The following is a 23,648-nucleotide window of genomic DNA, read 5'->3' as shown; positions in this document are numbered from 1 at the left end:
TCCGAGGAACAAACGGTTCACCACTCACTCTTCTTGGAAGAAGAGCCAGCATGCAGTAGCATATTCCAATGCAGTTAAGCGTGTCGGTCCTGTATTTTCCACGGGAGATTTCCAATAGCCTCGTCAGGTTTTGCGCTACAACTAGACGGACTTTCCTGTGCGAATATGATATTCCCCTGGCACAAGTTCACTTCGTGGTTTCGTAGCGATGTAACAGACCAACTAAGGAGGCTGCCTACACTACGCTTGTCCGTCCTCTTCTAGAATACTGCTGCGCGGTGTGGGATCCTTACCATGTAGGACTGACGGAGTACGTCGAAAAAGTTCAAGGAGAAGCAGCACGTTTTGTATTATCACCAAATATGGGAGAGAGTGTCACAGAAATGATACAGGATTTGGGCTGGAACCGGGTTCCCGGGTTCGGTTCCCGGCGGGGTCAGGAATTTTCTCTGCCTCGTGATGGCTGGGTGTTGTGTGCTGTCCTTAGGTTAGTAGGTTTAAGTAGTTCTAAGTTCTAGGGGACTGACAACCATAGATGTTAAGTCCCATAGTGCTCAGAGACATTTGAACCTTTTTTTTGGCTGGAAATCATTTAAAAAAAGGCGTTTTTCGTTGCGACGGAATCTTCTCACGAAATTCCAATCACCAACTTTCTCCTTCGAATGCGAAAATATTTTGTTGACACCGACCTACATAGGGCGGAACGATCATCACGATAAAATAAGGAAAATAAGAACTTGTACGGAAGGATGTGTGTTCATTCTTTCCGCGCACTTTACGAGATTGGAATAATAGAGAATTGTGAAGGTGGTTCGATGAACCCTCTGCCAGGCACTTAAATGTGATTTGCAGAGTATCCATGTAGATGTAGATGAAGACGTTAAACAGCCGTTGAATAATGTTAGGATGTGTGTTTGGTGCGCAATTTCGAGTCAGCTTACTTTGGCCACCCTGCTTTAAAATGCAGCATGCGTAATCCCTAGTTCCAGCAATAATTAACAAAGCCAATACTGTGCTCAACGCGTTGTTGAGCAGAAAGAGTTGCATGGATTTATATCAGGCAGAGAATTGTGAATGGTACAATGCACGCATAAGAGATTGTACTGTACTATATCTGCACAGAGGGACAATATGGGAGTGGTGGTGGGGAGGGGGGAGGGGGAGGGGACAGCGCGGTAGGGGAGCTGCACTTCAACACCTGAAGCCTATCTATACAAGCAGGCTTCATATTACATGTAAGCTACAGCTAGCGAATCTACAAATTATTGTACTGACAGATAATAACCAGTCATTTGCCAACTATAGACGTTCTCAGTATCTAATTTCTCATTAGAATACCGAAGAAGTCGCATAAACAGAGAGTCAACCAAAGCGCTGTCGTAAGTAAATTTCTTAGAACGAAAATGGGGCAAAGGGTTTAGCACAGTGCGCAATGCCAAATACTACGATAATGATAATGTAAAACGAATAACTTTTATTACGAAGAAATCGTCATCCCCTATCAATCCGTTTGCCAATATCATCAAATTAAAAATTTTCTTGTTGTTTTCCTCAAGTAGTGAAGCCTAGAGAAGTTATTTTTTTGTTCCCCTCGTTTATTGGTTTTATTGTGCAACTGCGATAGCTAGCTGTTTCTGAAATCCTCTCAAGTACACTCCTTCAGGAAATTTTTGCTTCTTCGCCTGCGTCTTCCGACGACATTGAGTAACTACACAGCATACTATCACACCACCATGATTATGAGGAGCTTCCGTGCACCCACGGAGCATAAAGACTAAGGTGCCATGCTATGCAGCAAAGAATGAGTGCTCCCGGAGTGACATGCGACAGTCGTCTGAAGTGGGAGACGTAGTTTCAAAAAAACTCTTCATCCCTTATTTCGCCTCCTTACAGACGCAATTTAAAAAAATCCCTTCACAAACAACGCCTGTAGTACACAATCAACACCCTCTGCAAATTTCAAGTTTATATCTTTAGTTGTTTTTTGTGGGCAACTATGGGTCAGTGAGTGAGTGAGTGAGCCAGTCGGGACATTGCCTTCTATACATAGAGATGATCGATACTCCAAATGCCCGCATCTCGTGGTCGTGCGGTAGCGTTCTCGCTTCCCACGCCCGGGTTCGATTCCCGGCGGGGTCAGTGATTTTCTCTGCCTCGTGATGGCTGGGTGTTGTGTGCTGTCCTTAGGTTAGTTAGGTTTAAGTAGTTCTAAGTTCTAGGGGACTGATGACCATGGATGTTAAGTCCCATAGTGCTCAGAGCCATTTTTGATATTCCAAACCCTTCCGTGATAGATCACCATCATATTTAAAGTCGTGAATTATAAGCATAGCATACGTGTGAGTACATAATAGCCTGAACTATTGTTTCTACATCTGAAGAAGCAGGGTACACGTTTGTTGACTTCAGTCCAAAATTAATCAACGAAGAAAATTTCAAAATTTTCTGGTGGCTTTATGGGAGTATAAATGAGGCGTTGATTCGTTTTGCAACCTGAAGGAAGAAAACCAGTAAAAATCTAAAGTCAGTGCGACAGCACGTGATTTCTCCCGTTTGCTACATTACAATGTGTTGGTCCGATAAAATATTCGTCAAATGAAACTCTGCGCTGTGAACTATTATTTGGCTGAGTTCATTACAAATCTCTTCCACAAATAAAAGTGGAATTCCGCTGGCTTAAGTGTAATGAGGTTAGTTGCGACATTAAACATATAACACGTCAGCCTCAGTTGCAAATAGAAACCAATCTTTATCTAGACTTCAGCCAAAATAATTTTGGCCTTCTTCAGAAGCTACTGACACTAAACTATTGCATGCCAAAGTTTGGCCACGTCAAGTATAAATCCATAGCATGACATGGCCAAATTTGGGCATGCAATAGTTTAGTGTCAATAGCTTATGAAGAAGGCCAAATTATTTTGGCTGAAACCTAGGTAAAGACTGGTTTCTATTTGCAACCGAGGCTGACGTGTTATATGTTTAATTATTACAGTTTCTGACGAGGCTGCACGATGTTAAAAATTCTTAAATTACGACATTGTTGAAAAATATTTGCATTCATAAATATGTTACGCTTGTTACTAAACTACTCAGCTGGTCTAGTAAATACGCTCATGACGCGAAATTAATAACCATATTCCTGATGAGTTGTTCATCGACCAACGCGGAACCAGGCTCGGCTGAAGCACCTGCAACGACCTTCCACTTCTCAGTTCATTCCACTACTCGCTCTTCCCCTTCACTCTGTTCGCCACGAGAATCAGCGGACAGAAGCAGAGCGGCAAAATAACTCCCACACTTCCGCAAACACCAGTGCCGCATTCCTTGCGAGAACAGCTGACCTAGCGGTTCGCGCTTACAAAGTTACAAGCAGCCAAGAATGCCATTAAAAGTTTTAAGAAGCGTCGCGTTTCACTGCTCGCGGCAGCTAATTGTGGGCCAACGTTTAGATTTTGCCGATTGGTTTTTCTATCATGGCATATCACGCAGCGCCAATTACACACTGCCGCACCGAGACTAGTTCACTGCAGTGTCCACTATATCGTTTGAGGCTAACGTAAGGGCAATCAGATTTTTATGACACTAGGCAAACAGTGATACAATGTTTATCGGTATGCATTCCAAGACGGCTATGCACAACAAATGGTTGTAATTTTTACGATATATTCCTAAGATCCCGATCTCTAATAACCTTGAAAATTTTCTTGGTATCTTTATCCCCTTTCAAGATGCAGAGGTTCAAAATTACCCTACTTGTAAACGTAAAATCCGGTGTGAGGTGAAACATTAGTTTATGAAGTGACGTAGCACGGAGAAATATAATGTCTCTCCGTTATCATCAGAAGGGTTCCGGCAACCGCATGAAGCACACGCAAAATTGCTGTGTACGTAAAATACGGTCTCAGGTGTAAGGTTATAAAGTTTTGTGCCATTACAATTTCGGTAAGTAAACAATCAAAATTTTACTGGTCCGTAATATTCTTTTCAAACGAGTGGCATGTCCAGCTGCGGCAGGGAAAAGACGGGAACCAACGGAAAAATGCTCCTTTTGGAGCACAAAAAAGGCGAATACGCACTTGTTTAAGACACTGGCTGAAAAGTGGGGTATAGGTAACTCATTCTACGTTCCTCAGCACCTTGCATAAAAGGGCTGCATAAAGCGGTAATGCCACCTGAATCACCCTGTGTATTGGCGTGGCTTCCTAATTTCCTTATACATGTTTCTACGGAGGTGGAATGAAATGATCGTATGGCATTTATTGGCCGAGATATCCCCTTGGGGTTCGGCCGCCGTGTTGCAAGTCTTTTGAGCTGACGCCACTTCGGCGACTTGCGTGTCAATGGTGATGAAAATAATGATGATGAACACACAACGTCTAGTCCCCTGCCGGGAATCGAACCCGGGCCGCCTTGCGTGGCAGGCGGTAACGCTACCGCTGCGCTACGGAGGCGGACTATGGAAGAAAAAAAAGCTCCTCCGGACAAGTAACGGCAAGTGTATAAGCAACTAATACGCAGCAGCACAACTTTTTGTGAAATTTAGAATATTCCTAACGATTTAGATGAGAAATATTTCGATTATTAATGCCATCAAATGATGGAAAGAGGCAATTTGAATAGCTTGGAAAATGAACCTTGGGTACCACTGCAGATATATCCTGTGCCTTTGTTTCTAATTTTACATTTGTCAAAATGAATGCAATACTTGTTCACATGTAGTGGTTACCTACGTAAATTGTGAACAGAACAACAGGGAGGGCATAAATGATAAAATATAGCGTTATGCTTAACGTAGTTTAAATGGCACTGTGCGGTTTCACTAACCCTAATGAGCGCACAAAAATGTGGCACGACAGGACGAAAAGACGGATGTTTAACGAGTGGGAAGCGTTCGTTGGCTAACGGAAGTTTGAGCTCTCGGCCATTTTCAGGTCTTCGCCACGGCCAGTTTCTAAGAAAGATTTATCTTATGACGGCGTTTAAAATTAATACGAAGTTCCAGAACACATTTCTTTCAGCAAATTTATTCAAACCTAACACTAGCAGTTTTGTCCACACATTCTCGGCACACGAATGACAGTGACACAAAGATGAAAATTTATCAACTGACTGATAAAGTTTCATCACACTTTTGCATGGAGAAGTAGGTAACGAGGCGGAAAATTTTTGATGGCAGGAAATGCTAATGGCCAGGGGATTTTGAGAGATGTGTGTGTGAGATCAACAGGGAAACTGTGATGCTCTGAAGAAATTTTTGGATTTGATTGTTTTGGTGGAAGAGACCAAACAGCGAGGTCATCTGTCTCATCGGTTTAGGGAAGGACGGGGAAGGATGTCGACTGTCCCCTTTCAAAGGAATCATCCCGGCATTTGCCTGGAACGACTTGGGGAAATCACGGAAAACCTAAATCAGGATGGCCGGACGCGGGACTGACCGTCGTCCTCCCGAATGCGAGTCCATTGTGCTAGCCACTGCGCCACCTCGCTCGGTTGAAGAAATTAAAAAAATATATATGTATTTGACATATTGAGCGGATGAAGTTCGCTGCTTATTCATGAAAACTTCTGCTGTTCTCTTAAAGGAAATATTTGATTATTAAGGAGCGTTGGAAACCACTGCTATTAAGGGACTGATTACTCGGCAGGAAGTGTTTCAGGAAAGAATGAGCGTTACGTTGACTTAACACACTTTTACTGTATGTCTGCAGCAACGAAGGAAAAGAAAAAGGGGTATCAAGGTTTAACGCCCCGTTGATATCGAGGTCATTACAGACGCAGCAAATGCTCGGATTGTTTGAAGGTTTGGGGAAGCAATTCGGCCGTGCTCTTTCAAAGCCGTTTGCCTGGAGCGAGTTAGAGAAATCGCGGAAAACGTAAATCTGGATGGTCGGACACGGATTTGAACCATATCGTCCTCCAAAATGCTTCTTCCAGGGCAGAACTGACACAACTGTCATAGGGATCGTTGATTCCTTTTGTAGTCGCGAGTCACATTCAAACCCCTTTATGCTGCAGGATTAGTGCTTTCATAAACATACAAACACAAACAATCCACAACACAAAGTAAATTGGAGTACACAAAGCGTTCGGTCCAGCTCCAGCGCAATTATTTGTTGCTGTTGGCAGTGGTTGTTCAGCCCCGACCTCTACCGGCATCTTACACAACTACAGTTCATAACACTCCCCACCTAAAACTACCACGATATAGAGTACGAATAATACACTTTGCTGTTATCGGAAACATACGGTGACTTCACAGTAAACAACAAGTATAGTTGTGACTCAGGAAACCGCATCAAATTATCAATGATTTCAGGTCAGTTGTGCATATATATGAAAACTTAATTACATGCTCATACACGATAAGCCGACCGAAGCGTTCTCGTTCCCAGGTGCAATAATATTTTGATCGACTAGTACAATAAAGAATTTGACGTTTTGATTTGCATTTTGTCGGCCGCTGTGGCCCGGCGGTTCTAGGTGCTTCAGTCCGGAACCGCGCTGCTGCTATTGTCGCAGGTTCGAATCCTGTCTCGAGCATGGATGTGTGTGATGTCCTTAGGTTAGTTAGGTTTGAGGTAGTTCTAGTTCTAGGGGACTGATGAACTCAGGTGTTAAGTCCCATAATGCTTAGAACCATTTGATTTGAATTTGTTTATCGATCCATTCTCAGCATAATATTGGGTCGCTGAAATACAACTGAGCAGGGAACTGTGCACCAAGTATCAATCGTAACATTATGCAACGCCTAATCAACATAATCACAATCATTTGCTGCTACATAATGACAGATGTTCTGTGAGCTCACACTCGAATAAAACCAAGCCTCATTTGAATGAATGAAGTTTTAAATCAGATGGCCCGATGTTACTTCATTCAAAAAGCACCGATACAACTGTACACGCCCAAGGATGCATTAATTTGTGCAAAACATAAAATCCGTGGTGGTGGTAGTCGCAGTCATGGTGGTGATGACGATGGTCAAGTCAATGTTTTTACACAATGATCTAATTTCTACGTTCACACCATACCAATGTTGTCAGTTCTAGTACTTCAAATAGTGTTCTATCTACCTATAAATCTAGAAAGGGGACTGAAGTTCAGCGAATAGAAATAAAAAGCAGGGCAGAATTGCAATGTACTCGACAAATCTGAGGGGGGCGAAGGACTATGGAGAGTACCTGAACTGCGTCTTCAAAAGGTATCGTAAGATGAATATCAAAGTCAACTATGAGTAACGGAACGTAGTAACATTAAATCAGGTGATGCCGAAGGAATTAGATTAGGAAACCCATAAACATTATAAAAGAATATGTACGTACGTATGTATGTTTTGCATCTCCTCCTAACCGCTGGATCGATTTCAACCAAACGTGCTACACACATCACTTACTACGGCTCAAGACGCGCAAATAGCCAGACTATATTCATTTAGTATTTGAGAACGAGAGCAATTAATGACTTCAAACAAACATTATGCGTAATTTCAAATCTGTACGAGACCTTTTCTCGCTTACACCCCCCACAAAATGATCAAAGAAAAAAAGTTTATCGCTTACTGGTTTTTCGCTGTTCATGCATTAAAGCTGCCGCGCGTCAAACATGACTCCGTAATTTATTAGTTGCTTATGAATAACTCTATTGCAACATATTTTGCACAGTTTTCACGTAGGCAACTGAATGTACCTGGCAAAATATGTTTGTACGACACATAGTTCAGAATATATGGAGTCATAGACACTGAGCTGTGTATAAACGAAACTACAAGGTGAAATTCGCTACAGGTATAGGCAAAATGTGAGTATAGATGTCTATGAAACACACAACATAACATATGCGAATGCGGGCGAAGACGCGGTTTAAAAGCTCCTCCTAAACCTCGCGTCGATTTCAATCAAACTTGGTACACGGATCACGTACTATCTCGAAAGAAATACAATGGGGTTAAGAAACACAAACCTCCTATTGGAGTGGGGGTGAAACGTGGAGAGAGAGAGAAAGAGAGAGAGAGAGAGAGAGAGAGAGAGAGAGAGAGAGAGAGAGAGAGAGAGAGAAGGGGGGACAGAACAGATGGACAGACAGAGGGGAGGAGTAGATGGACAAAGAAAAGGACAAGAGGAGATGAAAAGAGAGTGGAGCGTGGAGGACGTGCACAGTTAGAGGTGGGAGAAGGTGGTGGACAGAGTGGGACGGAGATGAACTCATAGTAGGTTGGAATCAATACATACGGAGGCTCAGCTAGTCAGACAGTGGAGCGGTACATTGGTTTTGTTTTCTAGTAAAATAACTCATGATGGCCATTCAATATTATATTTTAAACGTTAGGAAGTTTGTTCTGGAGGCACTTGCCTGAAGTGCAGCCTTGTACGAATGTGAAACGTGGACTACAGACCGTTTGAACATGAAGAGTACAGATGCTTTCGAAATGTGGTGTTACAGATTATTGCTGAATAGTTGATGAGCAAGTCCGATAAACTAATGAATACGGCTGGCCGGGGTGGCCGAGCGGTTCTAGGCGCTTCAGTCTCGAACCGCGCGACCGCTACGGTCGCAGGTTCGAATCCTGCCTCGAGCATGGATGTGTGTGATGTCCTTAGGTTAGTTAGGTTTAAGTAGTTCTAAGTTCTAGGGGACTGATGACCTCAGAAGTTAAGTCCCATAGTGCTCAGAGCCATTTGAAGTAATGAATAGGTACTGAATACAATTGGAAAGAAATCTGAAAACTCGTCTAAATAGAAACATCAGTTGAGAGTACATATCTCGATCTAACAAAGATTTATCAATTTGAATTATAGTATGCAGGTTGAAATGGATGTTGGTTTCTGTAGTTACCCAAAGATGAAGGAGGTTGAGAAGGGTAAGACTACTATGGGGAATCAAGTTATGAGAAACGGCAAATACAATACTTGGCACGAGACAGCCGTTGAGGTCTGCTAAAAGCTGATAGATTAACACACATCCAATAATTTCCAGCCCCTCTCGACGACGTACTACTGAACACTAGCAAGGAAGCGCATACCCTGTAGAATACCGCACAGGCGCCTCACTCAGGGACGGAAGGGAACAGGTAATTCGGAAGCATGCGGCGGCGGCAAACCACTAAGGCCGGAAACGGACGGTAAATAATACACTGCGACCGGTTCCCACGGGGCTCGTATTCAGACGCGCCATTGTTCCTGTCGGCCCGCAAGAATCGCCTCGTTCCTTCCTCCTCAGCCACGGCCGGAGGGAACGGAACAAAGGACCCGAGCTTCATACATTTTGCAATACACGGACCTGCAAGACACAAGGGGAGGAGGTGGGTGGGACGTGCAATATCGTTGCTGCTGGCCTGCTGCTGTATTCGTATTCTGCGAGCGTTCTAATATCCCTTACTCCTCTCACGCAATTCGGGAGTTTGGTAGTATTCTGAACGCTGCCGTCCCGGACGCAAACTGCCTACTTACACGTAAATGTTAAAATAAGCTGTCGCGGAAATAGACAGCCAACGAAACATAGTAGTCGATATCATCATTGGACACCTGCGATTTAAAGGCCCAAACATGCAAGCGACGGATAGCGGCAATCGTCATATTGCGCGCGGTGTGTCCGTAGTAAGCACGTGTGCGCGGAACTCGCATATGGAAGCGATTGATCGCTGATCGCTCGTAATTCCCAAGCAGCCTGATGAATCGCATGCGACGGATCGTCTATAGCATGGCTGCTTCGCCACGGCTCTAGTGATAAATGATGGTAGTGTACTTTGTTTAGTTTCGTTATATTTATGCGAATTAAAGGTTTTACGTTGAAATTAGTTGTTAGACAAGGAGTACGGAGAACCGTAACAAGTGACGAAGTTGCCTCATTGAGAAGGAATAAAAAGGTGAAGCTGGCATCAAGCCGAAGGTTGGCTGGAACGCCACAGTGCACAGTCCTAACGGGCTTGGAACTGACTTACCCAGCCAGCTATAGGAGAGACCTACAGCTAAACGCGGATTTCGAACCACGGTGCAACTCTGCGTTTCTCACAATTACAATATTGCCATTGGTGAAAGAAGTGAAAACTGACAGATACAGATCCTAGGATTGTCTGGGGATCGATTCACTTTATCTGCGTGCCTACGGGAAGGAATACAAATACAGTATACTCTATCTGATCAAAAGTATCCGGACACCCACATAATGCGTAATCGACCTCATGACGCCACGAGAGGAAGACCCGTCAGAACAAAGATGGCGACGAGTATTGTGCTGTCAGCAGAGAAGCGGTAACAGCAGACTGGGTCTGTCAAGAGAGCTTAATAACTTCGTCTGTGGGTGTCACTTCAGTAAGAAATCCACCTACAACATTTAAACCTCCCTACAGCAGCTCCAGTCAGCTATTAGTGATGAGACTGTGAAATGGACACGAGAATGAACAACCACACTTCAGCCAAGACCAATCAGACCTCGTGTACTGATGGACAGAGACCGTCGAACATTGCAGAAAGTAAATGCAAAAATCGCGTGAAATCAGCGGAAATAATCAGCAGCACAGGTAGCAGAATTACTGTGCCCAGGGAGATAAAAAGAATGGGATACAATGGTCGAACACATCAGCTAAACATTTCTGTGGTCAGTGGTAAGCGACGCTTGAAGTAGTGTAAAGACCGATCTCACTGGACAATGGATGACTGCAAACGAGTGATTTCGAGTGACGAATCACGCTAATCCCTTTTGCAATCCGATGAAAGGGATTGGGTTTGGCAAATGCCTGAAGGACGTTACCAGCCATTATGCTTAGAGCAAAACAGTGAAGTATGGAGGAGGCTGTGTTTTGCTATTGAGGTGTTTTTCAAGGTCAGGGAGTTGTCCCGTTATTGTTGTTAAGAAAACGTTAAAAGCTCCATATTTAGCAGTCGTATACAACCGATCGCTCATTGAAAGATTCGTACCTAAAGCCTGAAAAGTTGCATCAGTCACACCAATATCCAACAAAGGAAATAGGAGTAATCTGCTGACTCACATATCTATTCCTATCGTCGATATGCAGCATGATTTTTGAACATTTGCTGAGTTATCTCGAATAAAACGGTTTACTTACAAACAGCCAACGCGGATTTCTGAAAATATTGTTCTTGTGAAACATAACCATCTATTTATTCCCACGAAGTAACAAGTGCTATTGACAGAGGAAGTCAAACTGATTTCATGATTTTTGATTTCCAGGCGGCTTTTGACATCGTACCTCACAAGTGACTTCTAATCAAACTGCGTACCTATGGACTTTCGTCTCGGCTGTGCAACTGGATTCGTGATTTCCTGTAAAACAAAAGGTCACAGTTCGTGGTAACTGACAGAATGTTACGGAGTAAAACAGAATATCTGGCGTTCCCCAAGGCCCTCTGCTGTACCTGATCTACATAAAAGATTTAGGAGACACTTTGAGTAACATTCTTGGATTTTTTTAAGATAATGGTGTCATTTACCGTCTGAAAGTCATCAGATGATCAAATCAAGTTGCAAACCGATTTAGACAACAGGATATCTGTATGGCACCAAAAGTGGTAATTGCCTCTAAATAAGGAAACGTGTGAAGTCATTCACACGAGTACCAAAAGGAATCCGCTAGAATTCGGTTACACGATAAATCACACACATCTAACAGCTGTAAATTCAATTAAATCCTTAACGCTTACAATTACGAATAACTTAAGTTGGAAAGCTCTCTTAGGTAATGTCGTAGGTAAAGCAAACCAAAGATTGCGATTTATTTGCAGAACACAGAGAAAATGCAACAAGTCTACTAAAGAAACTGCCAACACTAAGCTTGTGCGTCCTCTTCTGGAGTATTGCTGTAGAGTGTGGGATCCGCATTAGATAGGATCGACGGAGAAATCGAAGAAGTTCAAAGAAGGGTAGTTTGTTCTGTACTATCGCGAAATACGGGCGACAGCGTCACATGAAACGTGAATTAGAGTGACAATCATTAAAACAAAGTTGTTTTTCGTTGCGGCAGACTCTTCTCATGAAATTTTGATCAGCATCTTCCTCCTCATAGTGTGAAAATATTTTGTTGTCACCCACTTACATACGGAGGAATGCTCATCGTAATAAGAGAAATCAGAAGTCAACACAGTGATTTAAGTGTGTGTTTTTCCCGTGCGCTTTTCGAGAGTGGAACGATAGAGAAATAGGTTGAAGGTGGTTCGATGAAGTCTCTGTAATTGTGAATAGCAGAACAATCATGGAGACGCAGAATGTGGACACATTTACGGCATTGTGTTCTGCGTACAGTAGAGGAACAGTTCGGAGACGATGAAGGTGTGCGCATCAGCATGACAATGCACCCTGTCGTAGAGAAACATCTGTGAGGCAATGCTTTGTGGACACAACATACCTCAAGTGACCTGGCCTGCCCTCAGTACCGACCTGAACCCAATGGAACGCCTTCGGGATGAGTTGTGAAGTCGGCTTCCCTCCAGACCACAGCGGCCAGCATCGCTAGCGTCCACGGTTTGGACTCCTGAGCAAGAACCGTCTGTTATCCCTCAGGAGACATTCAGGCACCTCAATGCAAGTGACACCAACAGAGTTCAAGCCTTCATAACAGGGAAGGTGGAAACACACCATACTAATGTCCACTAATAAATGTCTGGATACTTGTGATCAGATAATATATAACATTTGCAGTCTAGATTTTGCAGTGAGCAACATTTTGAAACTTGTGCTGTAAAAGTATTGATCTCTGAGTAGTTCACAGAAATAGGGACAATATACTGGTCTCCTTCTAGTGATTTTGAGTTATTTATCAAACAATTATTACAGTTTTTAACCTCTAATCTGAATGTCACACTGTAATATTAAGTGGACATTCTAACTGTAATCGTTTGGGGCACGACGGTACATACGTACTTCGTATTCTAGAGCGATTTCATATAAACTCCCACCACATCATACAGTTTATAAGAGTTGCGGAAACCAACAGCGTTACTATTTGGCAGCATTTCTATACACACACCGAGATTGTGAAGTCACTATGTAAATACTTGTCGTTAAACTACAAGACAACTAAATGGAAAAGGGAATGAATACTTCAAAATGTATTTGCTACATGAAGAAGCCAAAAGATTCGCACACTCAGGGACTGAGTGTAGGGAAGCAGATGCACGGAAACTGCATCACTGCTCATGGTAAGGTCCTACTATCATCCCTCAATCTGTTATTGTCACCTGTGTATCTGCGTCGTGTCGATGTCTGTGATAAGTGCTTGTACTCTGTTGTGTTGGGATGGATGATAAAGAGACACAGGGAAAATGTACTGAACTCATCTGACATTAATAAACAGTTTAACATATCCCGTAGGCTAATACAGTCAACGCTATGTACAAAATTGTTGTCCTAAAAAATTAACCTACGTGTGTAGATTATGTGAATCTAAATACTGGATTGTAAACCGCATCATAATATTGAGCAAAGTTAGCGTCAAGAGAGATGGTCATATTGTGAAACTACTTCACAAATTTTCTTGTCAGAATTGAAACAAAATCAGAATCGAAATGTGCGGATCTCCCAGGAGGGAAAAAATTCCATGAACAAAAGATCTATTTGGAACGTAATAGAAAATGAATTGTAAAAACTGAAAATTCTTTTAAGGTTAATACAAGCACTCCAGAAATCACTATTAAGTACATGCAGAGTATACTTTTTATTCTATCATATATTGAACACAAGCAGTTGCACACACTGATAAAATTCTTCAAGAGAGATTGTATACCTTTTATTCAAACTACTTATATCTTTACAGGACTGCTATGCAATGGTCTCACGAATATCCGTACACTGCGCTCTGAAAACAAGTATGTTTCCGCAAAATAGCCTAGTAAGGGGTACTTTTGCTTGCAAAAAACGAGGTAGAAGTTTTTATTTTTGTGTTGTGTATATAGTGGAGTGTATGTTGAATCCAAGTTTTCGGCCTTCTTTTTGTGGCAAAAAAAAAGAAATTTTGGCTTTCAGGTTTTCGCCTATTACTCGTAAACTATGTATTTACGTACGAGTAGTATAAAAATTCGTACAAATGAGCAAATAAAAGAGCATGGCAACATTAAAAAACAATTAAATTAACAGCGATTAACATTTTATCAAATTTCAATTCGATCGAGGTCGTTTGGGAAACTGCGGCAGCTCCCAGTCCATCATCCTATCTTGTGCGTCCATTGCGGCACCTTCACCAACTTCGTCGTCCTGTGACCCATGTTCCCTCTCTTCCTCATCGTTCTCGCAAGATAAGCCACAACAGTGTTCGCTCGTCAAGAAGCACGTCAGTGAAGACTTGCTGTGCAGCCTGTTTTGCATTCGCACGAAACCATCTCGAGGAGCGTGCGTGGTGCGGCATCGTCACGGGAAAAAAGAGTTGTAAGTTTTTCTTCCAGCCCCTCTGGCATGCATCAGTTTTCTTCCCCAGTCAAGATTGCACTTGATGGTAGGATCGCAATGAATGGCATCTTGCTGCGTCCGATGTTGGCGGTAGCCTTTCACCCTTGGAAGACTTTCTCGGGGCAGTCTTCACAAAAAGGTCGTACCCGAGCTCGTCCAAAGTCGCACAGTTGGAATTCCCATGCAGTGCTAAAATCAGCTGTTCTCCGGCCTGTGCTACTAAGTCTTGAGAGACTGAGGGTTTAATAAATTCAGCAGCTTGCACTTTGAGGTGTGGCTGTTGCTCCATAAGGTTTAGAAATTTCTCTTTTATTTGGCAAAAAAAAAAAAAAAAAAAAAAAAAAAAAAAAAAAAAAAAAAAAAAAAAAAAGAACGTGGCATCATTATGGATGGTGCACGAAACGTGTTACCATTTTGTTTTTTAATATAAACTTTATTGTCAATACAATCTGAAAGGAACACATACTACACTGAAGAACCGTCCATGAAGATTTGTTCTAACTCAGCACATGCTCAATATGTCCACCATTTCGTTTCCTAACTTCCTTCAAACGAACACTGAAGTTAGTGATTACCCTACGGCACATGTCTTCCGTAATTTCACTGCAAGCTTGAAGAATAAGTCTTCTGAGCTCCATTAAATCACGTGGACGTTTCGGGAAAAATTTTTCCTTTAGGTACTCCCAAAGAAAAAAGTCACATGGATTGAGGTCTGGACTATTGGGGGCCAATTTTGTCAGTCATTGAAGCGACCTAGAAACCTGAGTGAAATGATCCGCATGTCGAAATGCTCGTGTAAAAACTCCAACACAGTGTTTGCAGTATGTGGCCTTGCTCCATCTTGCATGAACCACTGCGTGTTGAAAGGCAAGTGGTGGTGATGGTGGTGGTGGTTAGTGTTTAACGTCCCGTCGACAACGAGGTCATTAGAGACGGAGCGCAAGCTCGGGTTAGGGAAGGATTGGGAAGGAAATCGGCCGTGCCCTTTCAAAGGAACCATCCCGGCATTTGCCTGAAACGATTTAGGGAAATCACGGAAAACCTAAATCAGGATGGCTGGAGACGGGATTGAACCGTCGTCCTCCCGAATGCGAGTCCAGTGTGCTAACCACTGCGCCACCTCGCTCGGTGAAGGGCAAGGCAGTAGAAAAAAGCTGTGGAATGAAGCTATTGCGAAGCATGTTCAAATAACGCTCGCTGTTCACAGTTTCTCCACAGAAAAAGTCCGTGACTGGAAATTGCTGCCCACGCTGTAATCCTCGGAGCATAATGTTGTCGTTCATGAAGCACTTGTGGGTTTTCAGTGGCCCAAAAGTGTACATTTTGTTTGTTAACCACACCGTCTAAATGTAAATGCGCCTCGTCTGAAAACCAAACGTTGTTGACAGTTTCTACCCTAACCTCCGCCCACTGAGCAAACAGTAGTCTCTGCTGCTTGTGTTCTTCAGTGAGCTTCTGTGCACAGGTCATCTTGAATGGGTAAATATGGAGGTCACTTTTAAGAATGCGTTGAACGGACCGTCTGGATATTCCCAGTTGCACTGCTGTCTTTCTATAAGATTTCCCGGGACTTCTCTGTGCAGCAACTCGTACCGCTTCAATATTTTCCCGCGAACAAACATGCTTAGGCCGAGGTCGCTTCGCTTCCAATACTGTTCCTTCTTGTACAACCCGTGGATGGTCTTCTTGCAAGGGACCCATCGTGTGTTAAACTGTTGTCGAAAACGTCTCTGAGTCACATCAAGCCTTTTCGTTTCATGAAAAAGTAACACAATTGCAGATCGTTGCTGTGTGGTCAGTCTTCCATTGTCAGCCATTGCTGCTTCCTAGTCTCCTAGCGGCAGTATCGTGAATTACACGTCATTTCGTAACTCATTTGTTTTTCCAAGCTCTGCTGGTACTGCTGGAAAGATCGCAGCGGGATATCTAATGTGCGTCGTAAATTGTGAAAGAAACAATTGGTAACACATTTCGTGAAGGCATGGCTCCAAAGGCAGGATCGAAATGGAAAGAATTACGGTTGATTTCCCTCTTCCCAGTTGTGGAAGTACATGTTGTTGTTGTTGTTGTTGTTGTTTCCTCGTCCCGCTAAGAGAACAAGCACGCCAATGTCCTCTCTTACGATTGCACCATTATCAGACTCAGCATCGTGGGAGATAACTGTTGCCACGATTACGGAATCGGCATCTTCCTTAGCACTTTACACTGCGTTTCCATTTCAGTTCATTATCACGTTCTCGACAAGAGTGAGATGGACTACTTAGCGCAACAATGCAGAAACAATCATTACTTGCAAACGTTTGTGCGAGTTAAACTCAATCTACATGCATACTCTGCTATCAAGGAAGTAGCAGCGTGTACTTCCAACTACTGCAGCTTCTTCCCGTGGGAGCGCGGGAAGCAGGACTGCTAAAACGTCTCTGCGCGGCCTGTAATTAGTCTCATCTTGTCTTCGTGATTCCTACAGGAGTGGTAATTAGGAGCTTTTAGTATATTCCTATGTTTCTCACTTAATGCTTGTTCCTAAAGCTTTCTAAATAGGCTTCCACGTGGTAGTTTACGTCTATCTTCCGTCGTCTGCCAGTTCAGTTGTCCAGTACGTATAGAGACGCTCTGTCACTGGTAAACAAAAGGTTGACCGTTCCTGCTGATTTCCTTTGTATACGTTCAGTATCCCCTGCTAGTTCTACACGGCCCAGTCACATATGTGAACAGCTGTTGAAAGCCTGAATAAACATCTTTTGCAGCGCGGACGAAGGATATGGAGCCACGCAGATTCCAGTGCCATGGTCAACTTTCTCAGTTGAGGATCGATGGTGCGAACTGACCGATCGAGGTGGTCATACAGTTTCCCGATTCGTTTTAAATACGGGGGGACGAGGGGTGGCGGCAAGGGAAGTACGGTAAAACTCATCCTGCGTGCTGCGTGGTACTTTGCACTGTTCTCCTGGTACCGGCTATCGCGCCAAGAAAAAAACAAACTGGATCTAGAGGTGACCATGGTCCCCAAGGATAAAAGCGTACTTCTGTTTAAGTGTTGTGCCTTCCAGAGCGGTTTTGCACTACCAGCAGAAAGATTTAATATGCCAGTGAATTTCAAACCAGCGCACACTCTGTTACAGAATGAGAAATCATTCTGAATATCTCCTTTGTAAGATTGTGACACATGTACTGTATGTCTACGACGCAACATTACTGACATTTCATATAAGGGTGATTCACGAAGATACGCAAATATTTTAATTCGTTATTCTACAACTAAACCTAAAGAAAAATGATCAAATAAACATAGGTCAGCAAATGTTTAGTTACAGAGTTAAAATATTTGCATATCTTCATGAATCACCCTGTATATTTCTTACTTTTACGTGTTTTCACATTTCTTTACTTTTACTGAAAGTTATTATGAAGTCTATGTTCTTTTTTACGTTAAATGTATGAAACTACTATGTAATATAACAAGTTTAGGCTTAGGGATTTTGGAACTGCAGCTGACAGGAAAGGTGGAGAGAGGTCCCTTTATGCCTAGGATGTGAACGCGCCATAGTAAAGGCATGAAACAATGTTTCGTGGAGTTTACTCGCTAGAAGTATTATTTAGAACTGTGTATGCCAGGCATACATCACTGTGTCAGGTGCCTATTCCTATTCCCTCACCAGTTCCAAGTAATTATAAAAGTCAAAGTTGATATTCAAACAGTTAATTATTTATTTGCTAAGGTATTTGCTAGTATTAAGTAAACCAGGTTTTATATTCTGAGACATAATTTACAAGTTTTCTTCGTATTAATAAAATTGAATAACTTCATTTAATGTTAAATATATTTACTTAATTTTGCTTAAAGTAGTACTACTGAGCATATTTTATTTTATGTGTAAATTAATTACTGAAAAGTGTTTTGCAAACTAAGTTGTATGCTTCAGCAGTTCAAGGGTTTCCTTCTTGTTTTAGATACAGTACATGTTTGTCATCAGTGAACTTTTATTAAACTACAAGTTGGTTTACAGTGGAAGTGGCTGTAAAAGAGTGTGTAGTAGACTATAAAAGATTCAGGACCGCCATGTGTCAGTTATTGCATAGTTCAATAACCAGTTAACTTTCATATAAGAATAGCGTGGTGTTTGTGTACAGTGAGAGGCCATAACAGATTCAGGATTCCCATAAGTTTACCGCTGTACGCATGATTAACATTAGATAAATTTATGACGATAGTAAAGGATTGAAGCTTTAAGTGCGTTCTCGTTAGACTCCATTTTTGTCCTGCAGTCTGCAAGTAGAGATAATTATAAGATTAGTTTTCATACTAACGTTTGAAAGCCATTAAGATTTGTTCTAAAATTATCTGTCCGTTTTGGGCTGGCGACCGAATTTATATCCTCTGTTACATACAGTTACCATTGTCTGAGGAACATCGGTTCGAATCATGTGATTGTTTCACTTCGTCCCTCTAATACGAAGGTATATCACGAAAAGGAAATCATAGTCAGATTGCTTAATCCATTAGACATTACCACTGCCAATTAAAACTAAAAATGGGGTAACATTAACTGAATTGCCGGGAACTGGAATATAACGTAAACTGAGTGTAGTGTTATAAGCTGATTACTTTCTCCTAGTATGTTATCAGCGAATCAATGTCTACTACCCGCTATACTTACCAGTGAGCCTACTTGATGGTAGCACTTCATTTCGAATCCCTCAAGTTCTTTCGCCTCCGGCAATGGTTGGTAATGTGAGATAATTCCTATTTTCACCGTTTTTCGGAGTCCGCGTTTGACTGTAGGTGTCCATGTAAATCGTTGTGTGAGTCAATGCAAAGGACGGTGGAAGCCGTCTCCCTCCACCACCACCACCACCACCACCACCACCACCACCACTTACAACAGAGCTATCCCTAATACAGTACTTGTCTATTCCGCCGATTTTTTATTTATTTATTCAATTTGGTACAGCCAGGTATTTGTTTTGTCCAACTTCGTAGCCGTGAGGTCAACGCAACAGACCCTTATGCGGGGACCTGGGCTCGCTTCTCGGTACTGCCGGGGGAGGACTGGACCGGAGAGCAGTCAGCCTCGTGAAGCCAACTGAGGAGCTACCTGACTGCGAGGCAGCGGCTCCAAGGTCGAGGAGACGACGATACCGCGACCTATGATGAACGACTAAGGATGATATGGTAGTCTGTCGATTATCGAGTGGTCTTCAGCGCCTGATTGCGGTGTTTCCGTTTTTCCCAGGTATTTTTGTTAGTTCACTGATTCCAATTGTGACTCGCTGATGATGTACTCTTGGGATATTATCTTTCTGCATTTTGTGTAGCGCATAATTTTACACTACTATACTTTTAACGCAATTTGCCAATCTCTGCACTACTCTGCTGTATTATCGAGATCTGACTGAATATCTCTGCAGTTTTTTTAAACAGTAGTTCATTACAGATTACTTCACTTGCGAAAAGTCTGAGTTTATTATCAATATTATCCATTAGGTCATTAATATACAGTATTGACATGGGTCTCAACGATTCCCTGAGGTACTCCTGAAGTTATTCCTACATCCGCCGACAAGTCTCCGTCCTGCAAGCTCCCTATCAAGAAATCCTGAATCTCGTCAAAAATCTGCTTGATACATAATCCGACCGTATTTTCCATAATAAGCACAAGTGTGGTAGTGATTCACATCCTTATGAGCTATGCTTTAGCCCATTCAGTATGTATGCACAGGCAGAAAATGTTTAAGATTGGATGCTTTTGCCAGGTACCCCGCCTCAAAATTTCAAAAACTAAACCGATTAACAAACAAAAATGCTTGGAAAAGTGTCAGACGAAAACCAACACAGAAAAGGAATACGTGACAAACTGTATTCGAGTCTGATGTGGTCGAACATTCAGCACACTAAAGTAATTTGTGAAATCCAAACTGACAGGCCCACAGAATTATACCGGGTGATCGAATCTCCAGTATAAATTTGAAAACTGAATAAATCACGGAATAACGTAGATAGAGAGGTACAAATTGACACACATGCTTGGAATGACATGGGGTTTTATTAGAACAAATAAATAAATAAATACAAAAGTTCAAAAAATGTCCGACAGATGGCGCTTCATCTGATCAGAATAACAAAGTAAGACAAACTAAAGATAATGTTCTTTACAGGGAATGCTCAATATGTCCACCATCATTCCTCAACAATAGCTGTAGCCGAGGGATAATGTTGTGACCAGCACTGTACAGCATGTCTGGAGTTATGGTGAGGCATTGGCGTCGGATGTTGTCTTTCAGCATCCCTAGAGATGTCGGTCGATCACGATACACTAGCGACTTCAGGATACCCCAAAGCCAATAATCGCACGGACTGAGGTCTGGGGATCTGGGAGGCCAAGCATGACGAAAGTTGCGGCTGAGCAGACGACCACCACCAAACGCCGCGCGCAAGAGATTTTTCACGCGTCTAGCAATATGCAGTGGTTCTAATAAAACCCCATGTCATTCCAAGCACGTGTGTCAATTTTTACCTCTCTATCTACATTATTCCGTGGTTTATTAAGTTTTCAAATTTATACTGACTTTTTGACCACTCGGTATTTCCTGCAGTCACATCTACGTAACTACTGTGCAGTTCACACTTCTGTGCCTGGCAGAGCGTTCTTCAGACTATTCCTCTACCGTTCCGCTAAACAACAACGCGTGTCTCTGATTTATTACGATGCAGACTCGCAGAAAAGAATGGGAAGGGCGGTGACTCACCCTGCAGAGTAGGCGATCTGCTCCGAGTCAGGGTCGCAGTCCAGGGCGGCATTGCTGGAGACCGTGAGGCCCAGCACCCGCTCGAGCTTCACCTGAAACCAGAGCAAACACAGCTGTCAGCAAGAGCAACATCATGGCTACGGGCGGAGCCGCGGGTGCCCGCTAACTTAAACAGGCGATGTGGTCCGCATGGGGAGCAAGAATCAAACCGTCACTGGAAAGCTCCTAAAATAGCTGCAGTCAACACATGCAACATTGGCAGACATCTCCGCGGATATCCGCAGTAATGTTGACTTTGCGGATGAAAGTCTTCCCTTATGCTATGTACATAGGTGTATCTGCGGAAATTCATGATACTAATTACTGTTCTAAAAGTTGAAAGACAGTGTCAGTATTACGATATTAGTCTATTAGTCAATGCTTTAACTGAACCATCACAAACCATGTATTCATTAATGAAATTCTTCATAGGTAACACATTACAATTTCATAACAATCCGTATCAACAACACGAGAGAAAATATGATCGTTATTATCCCATTATTAAAGCTGTCAGTGGCTCTGAAAGGAGTTTAAAACGCAGCAACGAATTTTTTTTTATCATTTGCCCATGTCTTGCATTTTCTCATGTTGAGAAATTAGAAGGAGCGATCTACGTTTTACTTCATTAAAAAAAACCTTTCAATAGCCAATATCGCATAAACTCGTCTTTTGACATCCTGTTTCGACAGATATAACTATCTTCTTCTGGTCCGTAACAAAATGAATGTTTCCTATCACCATTTTGACGTAATATCGGAGAACTCTTTTTGTTTGACATTACACAAAACGGACATGGAAACTGTGTATTTACGTACCTTCAAAAAAATTTTGTTACAGAAAGTGTTCATTTTGAGTTTTGTAACAAAATTTATATGGGGTATGCAAACGTACAGTTTCCATTTCCGTTTTTTGTAACGTCAAACAAAAAATTTTTCTTAAATATTACGTCGTAAATCATGACTGGAGATACATAGCATGTATATGCATTATGTTACAGACCAGAGGACGACAGTTATGTACGTCGGAACTAGGTGTTAAAAATTAAGAAGAATTTGCATGGTCTTGGCCATTACCACACAGTCTTTACTTTTACCACATAAAATATCTGACAGGCAGTATAGCAAGTTTGAAATCTAACCTCAAATAATCTACCCTGGACAGTTCCGTTTATTCCAAGGACTAATTTCTACTTAAAAACTAGTTTTCTTTATAGACATTACTGGTATTTAAGTGCACTAGCATGAGTACACACACAAAAAGACAGTGTTCATTAATGTTAACACTGTTCGTATATACATATCGTGTAAGCTGACTCGGTTCACATTATTTCGATGAAAGAACACTTCAAATGATCAATGGATCATGTAACTAATTAATTAACTAACTAACTTTGCATTACATGGCATATGACATAAAAAATATTTGGTAAAAAACAAAAGTTGGTACCACCTTCCTCCAAAAATATTCTTAAAAGTCGCCAAGCAGCGACTACTACAGTGAGGAGTTTTACACGTTAATGCAGGTTTAACATTACGGTGAATTAACATACGTTTGACAAAGTAACGCGTCGATTTCATAATGTAAAGCAAAAATTCTGCAGAAAATTTCACAAAATCAGATTCCATGTTTAAGATAAAAAGTTGTAACTTAAAGGACGTATCAAGAATATGAGAAACTTATGTTGTATGAAAACGTGTTCGTAGCAGGCTTGTATGTTCTTAGTCTATGAAATGTTTGTTACTTCAACAGAAGAAAAATCAGACCACGTGCAAGCCTAACGCCTGAGCTCCAGTGTTCCGAGCCGGACTCAATTTAATACCAGCGGATGGGGTAGAATGAAGCGGATAAGGAACACGCTGGTATGGGGTGTAGTTTTCTTCTCCGCATAGGCTTCTAATCATTGGTTACAATTGATAATAACATCTGTAGTCGACGGCGATTCGGACAGAGCGGAGGAAGTTGAATCGGCCGCAGCTTCCTGAAAAGCGACACTTCCGAAATCGCCTAAAACGACTGCAGGAACAACGAAAGGACTGGATCGTGATGGCAAGGGAGTTTTGAATTTCATACATGAATACGAGTAGGATATTGTTAGGTGGTGGTGGTGGTGGTGGTGGTGGAAGAATGCTTTTACCATTGCACCACAACCCTTAATGTTAACGGTTTCCAAGGTAACCGCCGCGACAATTACGTTTTCGCTGATCACACGTTAGGGACGTCTATTGTACAAGTTAGTAAATACTGGAACACGCCCATAAAGGCTCTGAGCACTATGGGACTCAACTGCTGTGGTCATCAGTCCCCTAGAACTTAGAACTACTTAAACCTAACTAACCTAAGGACATCACACACATCCATGCCCGAGGCAGGATTCGAACCTGCAACCGTAGCAGTCGCACGGTTCCGGACTGCGCGCCTAGAACCGCGAGACCACCGCGGCCGGCGCCCATAAAGATACGCAGCTA

At 42.3% G+C, this 23,648-nt stretch overlaps 1 protein-coding gene across 3 annotated transcripts in view; it reads right to left on the bottom strand.

Annotated features, from left to right (window-relative positions):
• LOC126285454 (mitogen-activated protein kinase-binding protein 1) overlaps positions 1 to 23,648 on the bottom strand; it is an 855,827-nt gene that overhangs the window by 125,555 nt on the left and 706,624 nt on the right. For all 3 annotated transcript variants that reach the window (XM_049984852.1, XM_049984851.1, XM_049984853.1), the window contains exon 3: positions 21,142 to 21,233. In XM_049984852.1, coding sequence (XP_049840809.1) covers positions 21,142 to 21,233 — 92 coding nt within the window. The remainder of the gene's footprint in view (positions 1 to 21,141; positions 21,234 to 23,648) is intronic.

The sequence above is a fragment of the Schistocerca gregaria genome, chromosome 8 (genome assembly GCF_023897955.1).
Source record: "Schistocerca gregaria isolate iqSchGreg1 chromosome 8, iqSchGreg1.2, whole genome shotgun sequence".
In the NCBI taxonomy this organism is placed as follows: Eukaryota; Metazoa; Arthropoda; class Insecta; order Orthoptera; family Acrididae; genus Schistocerca; species Schistocerca gregaria.
This window is presented reverse-complemented; position numbering and strand designations above follow the sequence as displayed.